Genomic DNA, 22,774 nt, shown 5'->3' on the forward strand with positions numbered 1-22,774 from the left:
ATTGATACTTCAGATCAGCTTATTTGTGTAACCGATCATTATGTCTGAGGAATATGGGCCTGTAGACTGTTTGACTTTGTTAAGGTACATTGTTGATATACCATATTGGTAATCTATTTCAACTCCTTCTTTGAGTTCTGTTTTTTGCGAGTTTACAGCTATCAAATCATTAATGTAATTTATTAATGTGCTAAAAAAGGCGAAATAAAATATAGTAGATATATAAAAGTAAACATATCGACTTGTTGATATTAATTGTGTTGGCATGGAAGACATCAGCTCTAGTTGCTGATTATATATTCGCTTCCAACTTGACAAGGGACGTTACGAAACAAGCTTTTTTTCTCTCTCTCTCCCCCCCCCCTCCCCTCCCCCTTTTTTTTCAAAAATTCTACCTGATAATTACCAAGCAAGAAAGTGTTTTGTTGATTTATCCCTAATTAAAACGTAATGCATACAGCTGTCTGATCCGTGACTGTAAATTACGGACAAAACCTTACCGATTAATACCCACGAACAGTAATATTTCACACTTTCTTATACCGCTCTAAATTCTGATTTAATTGGGAAAACGTCAATCTCAGCAGGGGATAATTTCATTTCGACCAAAATCTAATTTATTTAATTAAAAATCGATTATACAATTGTGATCGACACAGCGAGGTTAAAACCAATATTGGCTATGCACAGAGACCAACAAAGCAAAGAGGAGAACAAAAAGTGAGGATTCAATTATACTCAGAGTGAACAGGTGAATGGGTGCCAAACTAATTACCTCTACAATAGCTAAAACCATCGTGTTCCCTCGGAGAACACACATTTTATATAATATATGCAGTTTGAGAAAAGCGTAAAAAAGAACATACATTATACAAAACCTTCCTAACAAGAGTCAGAATTATCATAAATCTGTTGTGTTTCTCTCGGCAGTAGACCTACGCGTACTTGTTTCTATGCTAGATCTCGGGTAAGAAAAGCAGGGTATAACCGCATGTTATATAAACCCTACCAAATAGACGCTGAAGGACAATGGTTAGAGGGGACATAGAGGTCACCATTATTAAATCATAATTCTGTCAAAATGTGAAAAAAGAGGAAAAAGACTTTTTTTTCTTCCCTGAATTTGTTTTGTTAGTATCAATCATATTTTAATACAAGCATACGATGACATTTTAATAATTAACGCGGAAGTATTTGATATCCCTGTCATGTCCCCATATACAAGTATTGCCTTTCAATTTCGGCTGATATATAGTTTTATTAACCTGACAAAAATATCAACCGAAGTTACTACTTTATAGTTAATACAAAGATGCATTTACCGAAAATCGAAGAATTATAAAAGTGTTATTATGTCATGACATTTTAAACTACAAGTTTAAGAAACTACCGCAAAATATAAAAGAAATGACTCATCTCAAAATCTAAATATAGCTTCCACTTCTTCAATAAATATACTTACATATTATCGTTCACGTATTTCACAGTAATCGCCTGACTATATGTGTACTTTGTTTGCAAGATGTTGGGAATTATTAAAGGTCGGGTTTCATAATTGCCTAAGAAGCAGATACGATAGCATCATGTGCTATTGGTAGCCTCCGTACTCCTACGTTTACAAATAGGCATTTAAGTTCAAACATGTATATATGCGCTGGAATGAAAAAAGTATGGTTTGGGGAAAATGTTACAATGTTATTTTTTGTGAGAAAACTAAATATAAACATGCTGATAACAAATTGTTAGATATCATGTATGCAAAGCAAGAAGTTACTATTTTGAATACATTTGGAGCACGAGATAGAAATTTTGGGTAAGAGCATGCTCTTTTGACATAATACAACTTCCTATTGCAGTTCATTCATAATTTTGTCCTTAAACCACCTCTTAACAGTATAACATGAATTGCCTAAGAATATTAATAAGGAGTTTTGTGTAAAGTAATCAAAATTGATTGAAAATATTGCTATGTAATGTTTTAAAGAAAAACGAGCATAGGGGAAAATTTGTTTTGAATTGAAGCTTTGTAAAATGTACTGAAAGAAAATGTTTGTATTTGGTTTCATAAGAACAGATGGACTGACAACTCAACTCATAACAATTCCACTTTCAAAATGGCCGCAGTGTTCCCTGATTACCACAAATACAACTGCTGGATTAATTTTCTGACCACGACGTTACATGATGGTTGGTTTACACATTAACCCAGTATGGTTTCCTTATCCTAGAATCTGATGGGCTATGCCAGTGTTGGTATACATCGTAGTTTCTATTGCCCATGTCAACCATATCTAATACCTGGAGTATGACGGACGGTTGATAGCAAATTTTACATTACTCGAGGTTTGTCTTAAAATTTTTGACTTTTGTATGCAAAGGCTAACTTGTTTCCAATATTGTTTCCAAATAGTATAGGATCCTGGCTACGTGGGCAAATACCCCCATGATTCTCTGTCCAGTAGGCCACTGGTAATAATAACCCATTAATGGTGTCGGAGCTGTCATGCTTGATCCAAGCATTGTACTTTACAATGCTCAAATGCCTCTAGTGGATCTGGTATCCTTCAATGTCCCATGAGTGCCGGTAAATCAATATTTCGTAGTCACCATCATCGCTGAGATGAGCACTGATGTAGCCAACTGCCAATGATATTTGGTATGTGCCACAGGATATTGCCCGAGGTATTCCATGTCTAGCTTTGGAAAGTCACAATCCGCTGCTACACCTTGTTTGACAATTAGTGGCTTAGTCCTACTAGTAAGATCTGGATAATATTTCAGCTAAGGTAAGGAGTTGTGAACACTAAGATGCTTTCATTTTGTCAGCCAGCACCCTATCCTTCGTGCCTCGCTCTGGTGTTCCAACATATACGGGTCATTCCTCGATGACATCAATGAAATAGTTGGAGGCAAGTTGTATTTTGAAAAACAGCAATTGTTTGAACCGTTTGTGATATGACTCCACTGCCTATATGGGTTTAGTTATGGCTCTATCAAAGTTAGCTTGTAGGTCGTCAAGTTTAGTCTGCACATGTTTAAAGATATGACAGTACATGTATCTTTGTTTTCAAGCCACGTGATTCCGAATCTGGCAAAACATCCCTAAACCCTCGATTAACAACGCCATTGTCATCTTTCGTAAGTCAGGAGAGAATATCCATGATGGCTTTTGTAATCTTCACATCATTATCAGTTCCAGGAAAAGGTCCCACGGTGTCCAGAATGTGACCATTAGGCAGGGCTATGCTCTTGAACCTCAAATAGCTCTGCTTCTTCTTGCCACAGTAGGCGATTATCTGGAGATAGTGATCAAAACTCAGGATTTGAAGTATAAATACAAGTGTCATAAGAGGACGAACAATGTGAAAGAATTTCTAGAAACTGTGTTCTAGTCCAACCTGTCCAGGCTCTATAATCTGCACCATCCAGACAGCACAAACGCAGAGTAAAGGGAGACTCCTGCGTTAATAGGTTTTATCTCAAAAATATTATTGATGATTTTCTTTGATCCGAAAGGTAGCCGGGAAGTCAACATTTATCTTTCATTTGTGTGAAATGTCCCTGAGATGATGTGAACAAATACGCGAGTACCAAAGACATCATAGTTTGTACTGGAAGATGAGTTGGTGTTTTGCGCACTTAGGCAAAGTGGTCAAGGTTTGATTGAAACGTTTCATACAAAGTGTACATTTGGTGTGGGAAGACTGGCCATAACACAGATCTTCTATGGATAATAATGGAATATTCAGCCTCGTATCATCATCAACACCAACGTTTTGATCTTCTGGTTGCGAGATACTCCAACGACCAAAAATATTTAACTTCTTAAATGTTGATTATCAAAATACAGTATGTATACACGTTTTATAACATTCACAAATAAATATTATTTAAACTATATATAAACAATCGTACGTACATGTTTTGTTTTGTTTTGTTTATTTTTTTTTAGTTTTTCCCCATTTACCTGTAATCTGTTTGTAAAGGCACATTGGAAAATAACAAAAAAAAAATATGGAAACATAAGGAAGGATGATAATGAGGAGCCGATGAAGGATCTGGTAGATGTGAGGAAGAAAGGAAATTAAGAACCGGGGAAAGAGGATAATGGTGGATCAGGTAATTGGTAGGAAGGAAGGTAATGAGGAACCGGGAAAGGAAGACGATTGTAGGGCAGGTATATGGTAGGAAGGATGGTAATGCTGAGTCGGGGAAGGAGGACGAAGGTTGAGTAGGTAGATGTGAGGAAGGATGGTAATGGTGAGTCGGGGAAGGAGGACGGAGGTTGAGTAGGTAGATGTGAGGAAGGATGGTAATGATGAACCGAGGATGGAGGACGAAGGTTGAGTAGGTAGATGTGAGGAAGGATGGTAATGGTGAGTCGGGCAAGGAGGACGAAGGTTGAGTAGGTAGATGTGAGGAAGGATGGTAATGATGAACCGAGGAAGGAGGACGAAGGTTGAGTAGGTAGATGTGAGGAAGGATGGTAATGGTGAGTCGGGGAAGGAGGACGATGGTGGAACAGGTAGATGATATTGAGGATGGTAACATGGAGCGGTTGGATTGAGAGGAGAAGGCCGACGATGGGGGGCTGAACAGCTGTGATGCATTCAGCAGAATATTAAAAAAAAATCCATCAAGCTATTTCAGAATTTCTCCCTTATTTTAGTATTTTATAAGAATCCTTGAGGTAAATATTGGACGGTAAATATAAAAGATATCGAGTATTTATAATGGTTTTCTCAAAAGAAGTTCTGGTAGACTGAGTAATGAAGGTGTAATGACTCAACTAATGCATAGATATATTGATTTATACACAAGATATTGATCTGAAATCAGGTGCTAATGGACAGGTGTTTAATACACAAAATGTCGCTCTTCAGTAACTGCCTCGGATGGTTACACCTCACAATGTCAAATGTACCATAGACCGACAATGTCGACGGACTTCATTGTTGGTCAAAGTTGTTAGGCGTTTAATGACATCAATGTTGAAAATGTTTCACAGATACATTTACTAACATATTTAAGGGGAGGCAACTCATATTCAAACTGCATCATACAGATAGACTCGTCAGACACCTAGATACTCTAATTGATTCCATGTCGTTAAGTGACACCAAGAAACACCAGCTAAAGTCGTATGTGAAGTGACTAAGAAAAATATTACTATAAAAGTGACCACTCAAACCTTTTTAAAAACCTACACACTTATAGGCTATTACACACCTCACACAATATTCTCTAATTTATTGTAGTTTCAAACAATGATGCAAGAGTATTTTGCAGTCAAGGGGAGTTAACCTAAATTTCCTAAAAGTCTTCCACATTCTCTAATGACACTTATCAGGCGCCTGATGATGTACACAATGTATAGTTTCATAAGCAGTATCAGGCGTTTCGTGATGTACAAAATATATAGTATAATAAACAGTAACAGTGGCCTCGTGATGGACAAAAATGTATGGAATCACAAGCAGTACCAAGCGCCTCATAATGTACACAATGTATAATTTTAGAAGCCATATCAGGCGCCTCATAATGTACACAATGTATAGTTTCATAAGCAGTATCAGGCGTTTCGTGATGTACAAAATATATCGTATAATAAACAGTAACAGTGGCCTCGTGATGGACAAAAATGTATGGAATCACAAGCAGTACCAAGCGCCTCATAATGTACACAATGTATAATTTTAGAAGCCATATCAGGCGCCTCATGATGTACAAAATGTATAATTTTAGAAGCCATATCAGGCGCCTCATGATGTACAAAATGTGTAGTAACATAAGCATACACGAGGTGGACGAGACAGGAGTGGACAAAACTAATAGCATGAACATTGATCTACATATACTGTATATCCATTGCATGCATTTAATGCTCAACATCGGTGCCATCATGTTAGATTCAGTAAATACACTGTGCTTTTTCCATAACATCCAATATTATTCGTGTTGAATAATGATATATTGTGAAAAACAGACTATTACGTTGCTTTATAAAAAGCTTTTGACTTAATTGAAATAAGTTGCTTGTGGTCTTAATTCATATAATATGGTATCAAAGGGAAAAATGTTGAATAGTATTCAGTCGTTATATAAAAATATCAAATCGGTTTATTTCAGGGTGAGATTCTCTCGCCGATTCTGTACAGTCTATATGTAAATGATTGCGAAATGAAATTTATCACTGAAAATTGTCCATCTATTGAAATAGGTCTCTTCAATTTGTTTTTACGTATGTATGCAGATGACACGGTATTGATTGCGGAAACACCAGAAGCACTGCCAACACCTTTTAGATTCATTATACTATATAACTTAGGAGGTTAAAACTTAATGTTTCAAACATTAAAATTATCATCTTTCGAAAAGGGGGGAACATCAAAGATGGTGAAAAATGGATCTACAACAACCAGGAAATTGATTTAGTTAATGAATTTAAGTATTTGGGAATGTTGATGAATTTCACTGGAAAGTTTTATGCTACTCAGAAACACATCACTAGGCAATCAGATCTCCGTCACATCCTCAAGGTAAGTGAGTTTATGTTCTTCATTTGTTTCCATTAATACATGAAACATAATAGCATATATGTATATTCATAAAAAACAAACCAGTCACAAGTAAGTACAAGTAACCAATGGATGAAATCTGAGTGGAATTATCACAGCACAACTCGAGATATTGGGTATAGTAACAGTGACCTTGGCCTTTGACCTCAGGACCTGAAAAGCAAGCCTATGTAAGTGTTTTTCGAATAGAAGCTACGAATGAAATCAGAGATAAGAGTGTTTAGAATATCTCAAGATACTGTGCGAAAGCAAGGATCTGTTGGATTGAGGTAGGACGGTTACAATAACGCCCTCATATCACCGCTCTATGTTATAATAAAATAATCATAAAAAACAAATGATACAGAATGAACTGATATAAAATAGAAAGTCACGTATTATCGATTTGTATTTCAGTTTCTCTGGCTGTACATGTTTTATTGAGCACATCCTAATATAAAGAGCATTAACATATAATCATATACAGATCAATGTGGTTCAATTCTCACGTTTAACGTGGTAATATCTGCGGGACACTTAGTTTATGACCCCGTAAGCACAGATGTCATCCATTTATACTCAGTATAAGTACTATTTGGATATTATTTCCAACATTAACTGCTATGTTGTTGTTGATGTTGTATTACTGAGCATATATCTACTCCCCACTAGTCCCGGCCGTGTCAGTGGTATACAGAACATGGATATCCACAACATAGATATACCAATCTGGGCCATTCTCTTCATGGTGATCTTGCTTCTTTATACATTGTAAGTATACACGTGTTAATATGATACACTTCCTCTCAACCTGTGTTACTATTTTGGTGTATCTTCATAAGTTCATTGAAGAGGTCATAATTTATTTAATATTAATGATATTTAAAATTCATACTTGATGTCAACACATATCAGAAAGCAATTATATTACATTATCTATAAAATATACAGACGGCAAAACGTGGGACTGTATCTAATACTGCGTGTTCCGTCCTTCCAGGATTCGTCAGTGATGTTACGGACATCATACAGCTGTTTGTCCATCTAAGATTCGTCAGTGATGTTAGGGACATCATACAGCTGTTTGTCTTTCTAGGACACGTCAGTGATGTTACGGACATCATACAGCTGTTTGTCCTAGGATTCGTCAGTGATGTTAGGGTCACTTTACATGTATTTATTATGTTGTAGTATGATGAGTCGTGACTTCCTGACGTTTTGGAGACTGGGGATACCAGGACCCACACCTCTACCGATAATAGGCAACATGGTGGCCATGGTATCGGAGGTAAAATCATCATGCATTTGATGATGCTTGTAACTTGCTTCATTTCGCGAAACCTGCTTGTTTCCAGATCGTAGCTGATTCGATTGTCAACGGATAGTTCCTAATCTCTTGATTTCCGTGAAATATCAACCGTTATCGAAACAATGGGCTGAGAGATACAGGTTTCAAACAATCGGATAGTTGTATCATAAACATAATATTCTCAAATGAAGATTGTGCGGTAAAAAGTTTGACGTGTCCGATCATAATCAATTGACCATTTTATCTTTTTTTCTTATATCAAATATACCTACATTACATAGAATACTTACATAGGTATGATATTAATTATTGTCTGTTTGATTCAGGGCTTTCGCGCTTTTGACCTTAATGGAATACAAAAGTATGGGAAAGTCTTTGGGTATGTATATGTATATGTGTCTAAAGTGGCTTTTTTCTTATGTGTTGAGTTCTTGGCGTCTGGCTGCTAGTTTCAATTTCAATGCTGGGATCGTATACCGTTCGTAGTTTGTCTTCATGTTTCACTGCATTGGATGGTTTGACGTTGAACATACTGATATGATTAGAAGGTTAACAATTCAGAAAACCGATTTTGATAATATTTAACATGTCAATTGTTTTGACCTTTCAATGCATTTATACTGTACAATGTTTATATTGATATATTTACCATTGTATGGCACTGCCACTATATAACCCTACCAATTCAGTTGCGAGTTCACCAGCTTATGAACTGCCAACTGAAATTCGAATTTGAAAATTTCTAAAAAAAAATCGCACGATAAATAAAAAATCGCAGATGTTAAATATCAGCATTGAACGACTTTCAGTTGGCATTCATAGTCAATATGAATGCCAACTGGACAGAGGCAAATTCCATGAAGTGCGCTATATGAATGCCAACTGAAAGCCGTTCAATGCTTAAATATTTACATTTACACTGCAGCCCCACTATATAACTTTACCAAGCTCACTTGGAAGTTATGAGTCCATAACTTCCAAATCTTTATTACATGTATGACGTCATTATTATAGTGACGTCATAATTGTCATGTCGGCGATAACGAAAGATGGCTGTTGAAAAGGCTGTTCCGTCTTTGACGATAATAATTTGTTCATTCATCGTCGGAGCAAAATTCCTGGATATAGTCTTTAAAACTCGTTGTCAAATGTAAATATAAGCATTGAACTGCTTTTAGTTTGAAGTTATGGGCTGATGAATGCCAACTGGACAAAGGCAAATTCAACATGAAGTACTAGCGCGCTTCATTAAATTTGCCTTTGTCCAGTTGGCATTCATCAGCCCATAACTTCCAACTGAAAGCAATTCAATGCTTAAATAAATCTTAAAAGTACGTGATGCATAAATATTCGGAAAACGATATTGCTGCTATATGTTTACAGGTGTTATGATATGATTTCGCCAAGCCTTGTGGTCGCAGATAAGGAGATGTTGAGAGAAATACTCGTAAGACAGTTTGCTAACTTTCCAGACAGAAGGGTAGGTGGTATGCTTTAATATTTATATTTGTTTCACATTGTATGCATGATTGCGTATGTAATATATGTTTTATTATGCAAGACTGATCAACTACCTGAAAACCATAACAAAGCTAGAATACTGTACCAGTTCGGCACTCTTAAAACAAATAGTGAAACAAAGGATTCTCACACAGGTGTTTATCTATCTGAAGACAAATTGTAAGGATGATTTGTAGAAATATGTATCACTACTCAGTCAAAATAATCCTGTCTGCGTATGAACATTTTAAAACATTTATAAGTGTTGCCTCCCCTGTGACGACTGACATGACGTAATGTACTATCTGAAAGCATCTCGCCTTTAGTAGCTTCTTGTCAAATATGGAACGATTTGGGCATAGGACCAGCGAAGTAAATGAGAAAAAGGAAAGAATATTCACGCGGAGAAGTCGTTGATATGTAACAATCAACTGCAAGGTTATACTGTGAATATCAAACAGAAGATGGACATGATTAAGAGTTGAAGAACTTCAACACCAGTAAATTAGATAAAAACCCTTTCGTATTTTTACCTGAGCGCTAAATTAATTCCAGACACTTGAGCAGGACGAAATATGCTCAAGGTTTATCAAAATGAGGTTTAAAAAGCCTTAGTACGAAAATTGTTCAGTCGAATCCCCTTTAAATTTTACTTAGTTTCTACGGTTCCATAGTTCACGTAGGTCAGTTCGGCCAAACCTCCCCTGAATTTCATTGACCCTCCACGGTTCTTTATTACATGATGCGTTTGATATTCCTTAACTATACGCATAAGTTATATTATGTATTATGATGCCTTTCCTTATTTTACACTATGTAAAAAGTAGACAATATAAATGCTTTTTGAACCACATCCTCCAAAAATGCTATTAAAAAGGTTTATAGTTAAAAGTGCTATTAACCCGGAATGCATACGCGATTTCGACACCAGGACGAAGCAGACACAGTAATCGTTCAAGGGATTGCTACAGGAACATTTCGTAAGATGGCTTCATGTACATGTTTCGATAATCTGGATGAAGAAATGCTAGGGAGGATTTTTTTTTTCTGAAAAAAAGAAAGCGCTAACACACAACGAGTAATAAAACGCCAGTTAGCATGCTGAAAGACTATCTTCGGGGAAAATCATTAGTATTAGTGGAGGATATGAACATTGGTTCGAGAGAGAAAAAAATGGAATGATTTAAATGCTTGTATAATAAAACAGTTATTGGACGGGTATTTCTGGAAATAGCACTGTTATTGTGTCCCATGACATTAACTATTTTCCTTGACTTTGCCTCGAAAAAGTTTATGTTTCGGGGACAATAAAAGTGCTATTTCTGCACACCTATACAGTAACTGTATATATTGCAGGCTAAAATGACTATTGCACGGTCACATGCGAACTATTGAACACCTGCGACGCTTCGGAATTTGGTCACGTGCGAACTATTGAACAACTATGATTTTTTTCGGAATGTAGTCCTACTTATTCAAGAGTCTAAGTCACTCAGATGTCAACACTGCCAGACGACAATCATGGCGACGGAACGTCGAGATTTCAGTGATAGGCCGAGTGCCATAGAACAACGATCGATTACCAGTAACGAGGGTAAAATATTCTGGATAATTTTCTGGAAAGACACCATGATATATTTATATAATAGAGGCCAGTACAGCCGAACTTCCTATGACATTTTCTGAGCCTCTATGGTTCTATAGAGGCCAGTACGGCCGAACCTCCTTTAGATGTTACTGACTCTCTGTGGTTCTATAGTAGAATTTCGGTATAACGAACCTCCTTTGAATTTACTGACCCTCTAAGGTTTTATAGAGGCCAGTACGGCCGAACCTCCTTTAGATTTTACTGACCCTCTAAGGTTTTATAGAGGCCAGTACGGCCGAACCTCCTTTAGATTTTACTGACTCTCTGTGGTTCTATGGTAGGAGTTTGGACGAACTCCCTTTAGTTTTCACCGACCCTCTGTGGTGCTATAGAAGGTTCGGTCGGTCAAACCGCCTTCGAATTTTGCTGACCCCGGTGTATTTTGTTCGGAATCCCATTATGGTAAGACTCCATCTAAACTTTCGTTAGTCTGATGCTAACGATATCACGTGATCACAGTTTACATAGAATCAATGTAGATATACATATCTGTTACAGACGATTGAGGGATTCAACGGAGATATGGAACATGGTATTTTATTTAGAAAGGGACAACAATGGAAACAAAACAGAAGTATAATTTCGCCTACATTTTCTTCTGGAAAATTGCGCCAGGTAAATATGGACCAAGGCATCAGCAACTTTTTTAAGACATTGCGTCTGTCACCAGTATACAGCTGCTATTGTGGTATCTACATCGTTGTTGTTTTCAGTTGCTTTATTATCATAGGGTTGTTTTTGTATATCTGTTCGTTATAAGCTCACCCTTTGTCACTCCTTTGTAATGCAATTTAACAAAACTTCATGTATTTGTCAAATTTGGAAATACCTAAAACTAGTTCATGTTTATTGATGCCAAGACCAAGGTCAAGGTCATAGTAAATATTTAAAAAAAAATCTGTTATCGCGCTAGCGGGTTAATGATTAAAACGAATTTTGATAAAACTTCGTTTTATTTATCGAGCATGAGATTACCTCGAACGCCTTTCGATGGCACACGAGAGATTTGTAACGCCTGCGATGTCTTGTTAATCTTAAATGAAGCAAACATACATAAAATGTTTCATGTTTAAGTTTAAATGTGATAAGCATGAATTAAGTATAGACGTTTCTATAAACCAAGCAAGAGTTAGAAATACCTGTATACTATTCTTTAAGGAAGTAAAAAAAAAACAAAAAAACGTGTCATGATGGGAACATCAGTTTGTATGTCATTTGATTTCCCGGTTCATACTGATTTCTATTCCTATATAGATGGTACCATTAATCCAGGAGGCGTGTGACACCCTACTGAAAACAACGCGGAGTGCCATGAAGGATCGGGAAAACTCTCAAGTTGAAATGAACAGGTCAATCGAAAATAATAACTTACAAAGAATCATTCGAAACTTGACGATTTTAATTTCCAAACATTTCAAACTAATTGTCTAGTATGACATTTATTTCAACATGAACACTGCGATCTAGGTATCCACGTTATCTGAAAGATTCTTTCTTGTCACAATGGCCATTAAGAGGGTATCGGATTATCTATCACCACTAATAGAACGGAGAACGCCATTTTTCCATTATTATTATTTTTTGTGGTGGTTTGGGGTTGGGATAGGGAGGGGGAATGTAATGGTATCAGCTGCATATCTGTATTTCAGGCTAGGGGAGTTGTTGGTATTCATTCGTGTTTCGATGCGATATACGCAGGAAATAAGCATGTAATTATGAGCTGTCTATCCAATACGATTCCAGCTCTAATTATTTGGTGTCATGTACTTCTTATAACATGCCGTGGCATCGGAAATGTAAAATTATACCCAATTACACTCACCTGAAGGTACCTGTCAAACTGTATCACTTATCAAAACTGCTTTATTATATCTCGTTACTGAACATTTACATTTATTTGAATCTCAACAGGCTATTTGGGGGATACACAATGGACGTAATCAGTTCAACTGCTTTCGGTATCCACGTCGATTCTCAGAGTAACCCGGATGACCTCTTTGTTGTTCACGTGAAGAAGATATTGGCAGTAACATTGGTATCTCCATGGACACTTCTCATCAGTAAGTAAATGCATGTTTAAAAACAACAAAGAAAACCGGCAATATAACGAAACCATACTTCTAAATCGAAATCGATAAACCGAAGGCAAGATGTGAACAAGAATATAGATTTACACGGTGTCCCGTGAAGCAAAGAGAGTCAGACCAGGAACTCCGGAAGAGTAAGTGTATTCTGCTTTATTGAAGACACCCGCCGCCATAAAAACTGGGTAAAATACGGGTAAGGTAACGTTCCGGATATCTTCGTTTTCTTCTACTCCTTTTTACATACGACGTTGATGTTTGATAAAGTTTATGTTTTACTCTTTCATGAGCTCACAAATATATACGTATCCCAGTCTTAAAATGAGATGTGGGAAAAAAAAACAGACTTTGAAGTGAAATCAAAATAATGAGTAACCATATAAGTAACCATGTACAATGTATGTACAAACTGTCGATTTATGAAACAAGTTTCATTTAGGTTGAAGATTGAAAGAGATTATCATTGAACGCGGGCGTTGTGCTTCTAAAAAAAACTTTTACAAATATCTATCTCTTTCGAAAAAATGTGTTTTAATCATATGCAAATTTCATTCTTCTAGTGATCATGCCCGCCCTGAAAAAGCTATTGTTGAAACTTGGAGTATGCATTTTCCCAGAAGACAGTCAGGCGTACTTTCGGAAACTCACTGCTGACCTAGTGAAGGAAAGAATGGAAGGAAACCCGGTAGTCAAAACATGTCATATCAGAGAATATATGCTTTCTTATTAATTTTTTAACAAACATGTTCTTTGTTATGCAAATAGAACGAAATCGCAAATTGTCACTCATGTGAAACGAACCTTTAAATTAAAAAGTATATTAAAAGATAAGTATATGTTGCATAATAAACGAGATTTTACCATACAATGTATGATATACAATTGATAGGATAATAAGTATTTTACTGTTATAGACAAGTCGGAAAGACTTCCTTCAGTTGGTTGTAGAGGCCCAAGGAAGTAATAGTGGGCTCGACGGAGACGACGGAAGTTTTTGTAGAGGTAAGGAATTCTTTACTATAGATTTACAGGATAAACGGAGTCTATCAGAAAAGAGGAATAGTAATACGGTTAATTGCCTTTACGATACTGTGTTGTTTACTTGTATTTAGATTTTAGTTAGTAGATCTTTTTAGAACTCACTCCTGTTACACATATCCTATGTCGTATTTTAACATGTATGTTTAAAACAATAATTTACTCAGGGCTGGGGTTTGAGGAAATTCTGGCAAACTCCCAATTGTTCTTTGCTGCCGGCTACGAAACAACAAGTACAACTCTCACAATGACCGCTTATAACCTCGCCACGAATCAGACGTGTCAGGATAAGTTACGCAAGGAAATCGAGAATATTGTTGGGTCGGTAAGTTTGAATATTGCAATCATCCAAGCAAACAATTTGTAATTATTAAGTAGTACTAGTCACAACGATCTATCAATTTGTAATTATTAAGTAGTACTAGTCACAACGATATATGAATTGGTAATTATTTAGTAGTACTAGTCACAACGATATATGAATTGGTAATTATTTAGTAGTACTAGTCACAACGATATATGAATTGGTAATTATGTAGTAGTACTAGTCACAACGATCTACCAATTGGTAATTATTTAGTAGTACTAGTCACAACGTTCTATCAAGTGGAAATTATTAAGTAGTACTAGACACAACGATATATGAATTTGTAATTATTTAGTAGTACTAGTCACAACGATCTACCAATTGGTAATTATTTAGTAGTACTAGTCACAACGATCTATGAATTGGTAATTATTTAGTAGTACTAGTCACAACGATCTACCAATTTGTAATTATTCAGTAGTACTAGTTCCAACGATATATGAATTGGTAATTATTTAGTAGTACTAGTCACAACGATGTATGAATTGGTAATTATTCAGTAGTACTAGTCACAGCGATCTATCAATTGGTAATTATTTAGTAGTACTTGTCCAACCGCTCAATCAATTGGTAACTATTAAACGATAGGAAATACAGCATAAGGGGGGAAGCTTGTTTTTTTGGCAGAACTACTGAGCATCACGACTTCACAACAAATTCATGTCCGTTAAATGGATAACAGCCGGAAGATATAAGTATTGAAGCTTCTGTTTTTAAATATGTTTTAAAAGTGGATTTTTGTGGGATTATCGTAGGGAAGGATTGACTACGAAAACATCCAGGAACTTCGATATCTCGACATGTGTATCAGTGAAACTCTACGTATGTACCCATCGGTAATGAGGTTCGTATTTATATTTTGATTCCCAATATCTCGAATGATATCTCGAGATAATGAATTGACGGACACGTACACTAACACACGCACATGAATCATCGCACAAGAAATTTGTGTTTATTTTACAATCCTGCTTTGTTAAATTATGTTTTCAATCATGGAAATATGATAATACTAACCATATCTTTGTTAATCAAGATAGATACCCATTTATCCAACATCATAATACAAAGATAACAGATGGATAAGGCCGCAACGTACATTTTAAAGGCAAATCATCAGTATTCACAACACTAAGCCATAACCACCTAGGCATGATAGATGTTTATTTCTATACCAGTGGTACGTTATAACAGGTCATTTTTATACCAGTGGTACGTTATAACAGGTCATTTTTATACCAGTGGTATGTTATAACAGGTCATTTTTATACCAGTTGTATGTTATAACAGGTCATTTTTATACCAGTGGTATGTTATAACAGGTCATTTTTATACCAGTGGTATGTTATAACAGGTCATTTTTATACCAGTGGTATGTTATAACAGGTCATTTTATACCAGTTGTATGTTATAACAGGTCATTTTTATACCAGTTGTATGTTATAACAGGTCATTTTTATACCAGTTGTATGTTATAACAGGTCATTTTATACCAGTGGTATGTTATAACAGGTCATTTTTATACCAGTTGTATGTTATAACAGGTCATTTTTATACCAGTGGTATGTTATAACAGGTCATTTTTATACCAGTGGTATGTTATAACAGGTCATTTTATACCTGTGGTATGTTATAACAGGTCATTTTATACCAGTTGTATGTTATAACAGGTCATTTTTATACCAGTGGTATGTTATAACAGGTCATTTTTATACCAGATGTACGTTATAACAGGTCATTTTATACCAGTGGTATGTTATAACAGGTCATTTTTATACCAGTTGTATGTTATAACAGGTCATTTTTATACCAGTTGTACGTTATAACAGGTCATTTTATACCAGTTGTATGTTATAACAGGTCATTTTTATACCAGTGGTATGTTATAACAGGTCATTTTTATACCAGTGGTATGTTATAACAGGTCATTTTTATACCAGTGGTATGTTATAACAGGTCATTTTTATACCAGTGGTATGTTATAACAGGTCATTTTTATACCAGTGGTATGTTATAACAGGTCATTTTATACCAGTGGTATGTTATAACAGGTCATTTTTATACCAGTTGTATGTTATAACAGGTCATTTTTATACCAGTTGTATGTTATAACAGGTCATTTTTATACCAGTGGTATGTTATAACAGGTCATTTTTATACCTGTGGTATGTTATAACAGGTCATTTTATACCAGTTGTATGTTATAACAGGTCATTTTTATACCAGTGGTATTTTATAACAGGTCATTTTATACCAGTTGTATGTTATAACAGGTCATTTTTATACCAGTGGTATGTTATAACAGGTCATTTTTATACCAGTGGTATGTTATAACAGGTCATTTTATACCAGTTGTATGTTATAACAGGTCATTTTATACCAGTGGTATGTTATAACAGGTCATTTTTATACCAGTTGTATGTTATAACAGGTCATTTTTATACCAGTTGTATGTTATAACAGGTTATTTTATACCAGTTGTATGTTATAACAGGTCATTTTTATACCAGTTGTATGTTATAACAGGTCATTTTTATACCAGTGGTATGTTATAACAGGTCATTTTTATACCAGTGGTATGTTATAACAGGTCATTTTATACCAGTTGTATGTTATAACAGGTCATTTTTATACCAGTGGTATGTTATAACAGGTCATTTTTATACCAGATGTACGTTATAACAGGTCATTTTATACCAGTTGTATGTTATAACAGGTCATTTTTATACCAGTGGTATGTTATAACAGGTCATTTTTATACCAGTGGTATTTTATAACAGGTCATTTTTATACCAGTGGTATGTTATAACAGGTCATTTTTATACCAGTTGTATGTTATAACAGGTCATTTTTATACCAGTTGTACGTTATAACAGGTCATTTTTATACCAGTGGTATTTTATAACAGGTCATTTTATACCAGTTGTATGTTATAACAGGTCATTTTTATACCAGTGGTATGTTATAACAGGTCATTTTTATACCAGTGGTATGTTATAACAGGTCATTTTATACCAGTTGTATGTTATAACAGGTCATTTTATACCAGTGGTATGTTATAACAGGTCATTTTTATACCAGTTGTATGTTATAACAGGTCATTTTTATACCAGTTGTATGTTATAACAGGTTATTTTATACCAGTTGTATGTTATAACAGGTCATTTTTATACCAGTGGTATTTTATAACAGGTCATTTTATACCAGTTGTATGTTATAACAGGTCATTTTTATACCAGTGGTATGTTATAACAGGTCATTTTTATACCAGTGGTATGTTATAACAGGTCATTTTTATACCAGTGGTATGTTATAACAGGTCATTTTTATACCAGTGGTATGTTATAACAGGTCATTTTATACCAGTGGTATTTTATAACAGGTCATTTTTATACCAGTGGTATGTTATAACAGGTCATTTTTATACCAGTGGTATGTTATAACAGGTCATTTTTATACCAGTGGTATGTTATAACAGGTCATTTTTATACCAGTTGTATGTTATACCAGGTCATTTTATACCAGTTGTATGTTATAACAGGGTAAACAGAATGTGTGTAAAAACTACAAAGATCAAGAACATTACGATTCCTGCTGGGGTGGCAGTCACTTTGCCAATATACGCCTTGCACCATGACCCAGAGGTTTGGGAAAAGCCGGAAGTTTTCAACCCCGAGAGGTAATAATATTCAAAGATATATAGCAAATTATCATCAAATCACTTTGTAAAAACAAAGGAGTTCAAATATCATATCATGTAGCAATAAAACGGAAAGTTCGATATATTAGGTATTGTTATCATATCGCAACTACTAAATATATTTTAATATACATAGAAACTAGACCAGTAACTATTTATATATTGTCATGTACCTAGACACGTGATCAGTAACAGTTTATAGTGTTATATATCTAGACACGTGATCAGTAACTGTTAATAGTGTTATATACCTAGTCACGTGATCAGTAACTGTTAATAGTGTTATATACCTAGACACGTGATCAGTAACTGTTAATAGTGTTATATACCTAGTCACGTGATCAGTAACTGTTAATAGTGTTATATACCTAGACACGTGATCAGTAACTGTTAATAGTGTTATATACCTAGACACGTGATCAGTAACTGTTAATGGTGTTATATACCTAGACACGTGATCAGTGACTGTTAATAGTGTTATATACCTAGTCACGTGATGAGTAACTGTTAATAGTGTTATATACCTAGTCACGTGATCAGTAACTGTTAATAGTGTTATACACCTAGTCACGTGATCAGTAACTGTTAATAGTGTTATATACCTAGTCACGTGATCAGTAACTGTTAATAGTGTTATATACCTAGACACGTGATCAGTAGCTGTTAATAGTGTTATATACCTAGTCACGTGATCAGTAACTGTTAATAGTGTTATATACCTAGACACGTGATCAGTAACTGTTAATAGTGTTATATACCTAGTCACGTGATCAGTAACTGTTAATAGTGTTATATACCTAGTCACGTGATCAGTAACTGTTAATAGTGTTATATACAGTGTACCTAGACACGTGATCAGTAACTGTTAATAGTGTTATATACCTAGTCACGTGATCAGTAACTGTTAATAGTGTTATATACAGTGTACCTAGTCACGTGATCAGTAACTGTTAATAGTGTTATCTACCTAGACACGTGATCAGTAACTGTTAATGGTGTTATATACCTAGACACGTGATCAGTAACTGTCAATAGTGTTATATACAGTGTACCTAGACACGTGATCAGTAACTGTTAATAGTGTTATATACCTAGTCACGTGATCAGTAACTGTTAATAGTGTTATATACAGTGTACCTAGTCACGTGATCAGTAACTGTTAATAGTGTTATCTACCTAGACACGTGATCAGTAACTGTTAATGGTGTTATATACCTAGACACGTGATCAGTAACTGTCAATGGTGTTATATACCTAGACACGTGTTCAGGAACTGTTTATAGTGTCACAAACCTAGACACGCGATCAGTAAGAGGTAAAGCCTAACAAATGAAAGTTACAATGAATCAAATGCAAGCAATTCCAGAGACAGCTTAACACAAATCCCAGAGAGCATTACATACATTATAAAAAAATAATTAATAATTTCCAGCGTTACACAAACTCTAGACAGCAGTATTTGAATAATTCTAGAGACAGCATTAAACAAACTCCGGACAACATCAAACAAATTCTAGAAAAAACAATTTACAATTTCCAGACAGCATTATATGAATTCTAGAGATAACATTTCACAAACTCCAGACAACATTACAAAACACCTAGACAGCGTTATACAATCTAGAGACATTACACAAATTCTAGAGACAGTTTTACCCAAACGCGAGACACCATTACACAAACTCCAGACAGCATTACACAAGCAGCATTATACAGCATTAAACACACTGCAGAGACTGCATTACACGAACTTCAGGGATAGGATAACACAATTCAGGAGGCCACATTACATAAATTCTACCGACAGCCTTACACAAATTACAAAGACAGCATTACACATCTTTTCAGTCGACCGTCACTTTATCTAAAAAGAAAGTCTATTTGAGACAATGATAAAATTTGGTATTTCTCAATTTATTTCACCGAGTTCGCATAACGCATTGAAATTTTTTTTATGAAGTATATGCGTAAGTGTTTTTGCATGCATGTGCGAAAAATATATTTAAGGAATTAAATGACGCTCTTTAGCGTGTCTTGTTGAAATATATGTAAAGCATGAAGTTTTTGTTTTTTTTAAGGTTCAAATAAATTTTATTTTTCTAGGTTGCAAACATATACATCAATGTCCTCGTATAAGAGGGCTCTCATTCGCCATACTTCAATCATTCCTGTACATATGGACATAATAGATGTCTACTCTTACTCGATCTCTCTCCCATTCACACATCCATATATACCTCACCCTTTCGCACAACAATTACATCAATAACATACCATGTACATGTATATTATTATTACTAATCGTTCGCATGAAGTTTACCAAAGGGTTAACGTCAATTTCGTTTGAAAGGCTATATAGACAATACGCACCGGACGGTGAATATATTTATATAGATCTATTGAACTCATAAAGATTAAGAATCTATGGATGTTGATGAATCGGTACATGTACCTAAAGTTTAAGATTCATAAAGGACTGTTAATCGATACCTTTGTCTGTTATTTGCATGTTGCTTTATTCTATTTTTACAACTGTTAGTAACATAGACAAAGACATGTCTCCTTCCATCATCTTTCTTTGTTCATTTGAATGTTTTATTTTTGTCTCCAAGATTTTCGGATTCAGGAAGGTATGATCCACTGGACTTTATACCCTTTGGACACGGTCCCCGTATCTGCATTGCGATGAGACTCGCGTTACTAGAAGCAAAGATGGTAATTGTTGATCTCGTGCGCACTTTCCGTTTGTGTATCGGAAACAAAACTAACGTAAGTACATTGCAGCTTTTACAAGTTAAAACAACGAGAACACACAAAACAATACATATGAAACAGCTGATCACTAAATTAAAAGACAAGCAAACTTAATCAATTTTATACAAACATATGTAAACATATATAAGGCTGTGGAACATTTATATAAACATTATGAATAAGTATATTTATTTCCGTTCTTTTACAGATTCCACCAAAATTAGAGGACGCCTCATTACTTAGACCAACACATATGTGGCTAAGGTTGGAAGAACTCAACCGAACAAGTACATTAGCATGAAAGAATAAGGGTGGCCAATACATATATCTAACAAACAATGACACGCCATTAACCAGAAATAAGATATTAATGATATACATGTACGATAATAATACGTATGCGTTACATTTTATATAGGATTTAAGGTTTGCTTTCTTCATATAGTATATCTTTTTACATTTGCGCCTATAACAACCAGTGTATCAGGTTTAAACACCCAGTGGGTGTAGGAATAAAGACAGCTGTTTTATGTAAACAAATGATATGGCCGCGAACAACGAGGTATCGCCTGATGGAGACCTAAACGAAAACTAAGTTGTATCGGTTTCAAATTGCGATGACAATAAGTTTACTGTTTCTCATTTGAAATTCATTATAATGTAAATTTATTTTTATGCCGTATCAATAACTAATTGCGGGTTCAATTTATCTCAGCTAAACATGGCGGCCGACCGCATCACTATGACGTCACGCGGTTTCGCAGTTCTTAGGTAGTTTTTTTTATATGTTTAACGTCAAATATACGAAATAAACGTTGAAAGAAACAAAGTTTGATTTCGTAATCATGTTCATATCCAACGCACTATTTTTGCCAGTTGATTTTTTTTTGTCATGTGACATAATAAAAAAAGGCGGTAATTCGTTTGATGGATCAGTTTTCAAAATTGACAAAAATAGTGACGACTTCCCATGGCATTTGTCCACCATACATCTTGCTGCCATATCTACTTTACCAACTTTAAATGCACTGTTCATTGATTAAGTGTAAGACGTGCGTAGTAGTCTTATTATCATTTATCATTATTTGAATGAGCTTCTGTAGTTGTAGTTGATGTAACATCTCAATCAGACAGTATGTCAGGAACGCGGTCCGATTGATCAGATATATCGACGTAGATCTAATTGTTTTGACTGGGTGTGAAAAACAAGGGAACATCACTATCGTAATTTTTTCTCGCTCTATGGCCAAAGCGTATGCAAAGGCATACGATAGGCGTGTACTTCCAATACGTTCTTATTATGCGACCGAAGAGATTATGTTTTGTTTGGATATCAACATGTTTCGCATCCCGAAGTTCTAATTTTTCAAACATAGAATGATGTCACGATCCGAGTGTCAGTTATGCCCTTTTAGACTTTCTCTAGAATTTATCTAGATAGTTTGTATCGTGGCGTTGCCAGCGAGATGTAAATATGTATGTTTAATGCAAAGTATAGTTATACGGATAGGTATGTTAACCTTTTCAAACCAGATGGTTGATCAAATAACTGTGCATATTAATATATATGAATTATAATAATAAATAGATACACTATATGCCTTGCGTTATGTTGATTTGGTTTATAGAAATATAGATCATGAATAATGGTGTTGCGTTATAGTTTAGACACGAAGAGTGCAAGATACACTTGAACTTAATCCCAATCCTGTTTTTGCGTTCTTTGTAAAGAAAAGTTAGGACATTATTTGTAACATTTAATGAACTCTTCATAGAACAAAACTAAGCAACCCATTCATTGCAATACTAATTGCATT

General features: G+C 35.1%; 1 protein-coding gene across 1 annotated transcript; it reads left to right on the forward strand.

Moving 5' to 3' along the window:
- Positions 1 to 9,216: 9,216 nt before the first annotated feature.
- Positions 9,217 to 22,503, forward strand: LOC117335984 (cytochrome P450 3A2-like). Its single transcript, XM_033896286.1, has 11 exons — positions 9,217 to 9,346; positions 11,513 to 11,629; positions 12,269 to 12,363; positions 12,926 to 13,074; positions 13,659 to 13,783; positions 14,013 to 14,100; positions 14,304 to 14,461; positions 15,259 to 15,347; positions 18,045 to 18,182; positions 20,816 to 20,972; positions 21,166 to 22,503. Exons 1-11 carry the CDS (start codon positions 9,260 to 9,262, stop codon positions 21,256 to 21,258), a joined length of 1,296 nt encoding a protein of 431 aa, XP_033752177.1. The 5' UTR covers positions 9,217 to 9,259; the 3' UTR covers positions 21,259 to 22,503.
- Positions 22,504 to 22,774: the final 271 nt, after the last annotated feature.

Source organism: Pecten maximus, chromosome 10 (genome assembly GCF_902652985.1).
Source record: "Pecten maximus chromosome 10, xPecMax1.1, whole genome shotgun sequence".
In the NCBI taxonomy this organism is placed as follows: Eukaryota; Metazoa; Mollusca; class Bivalvia; order Pectinida; family Pectinidae; genus Pecten; species Pecten maximus.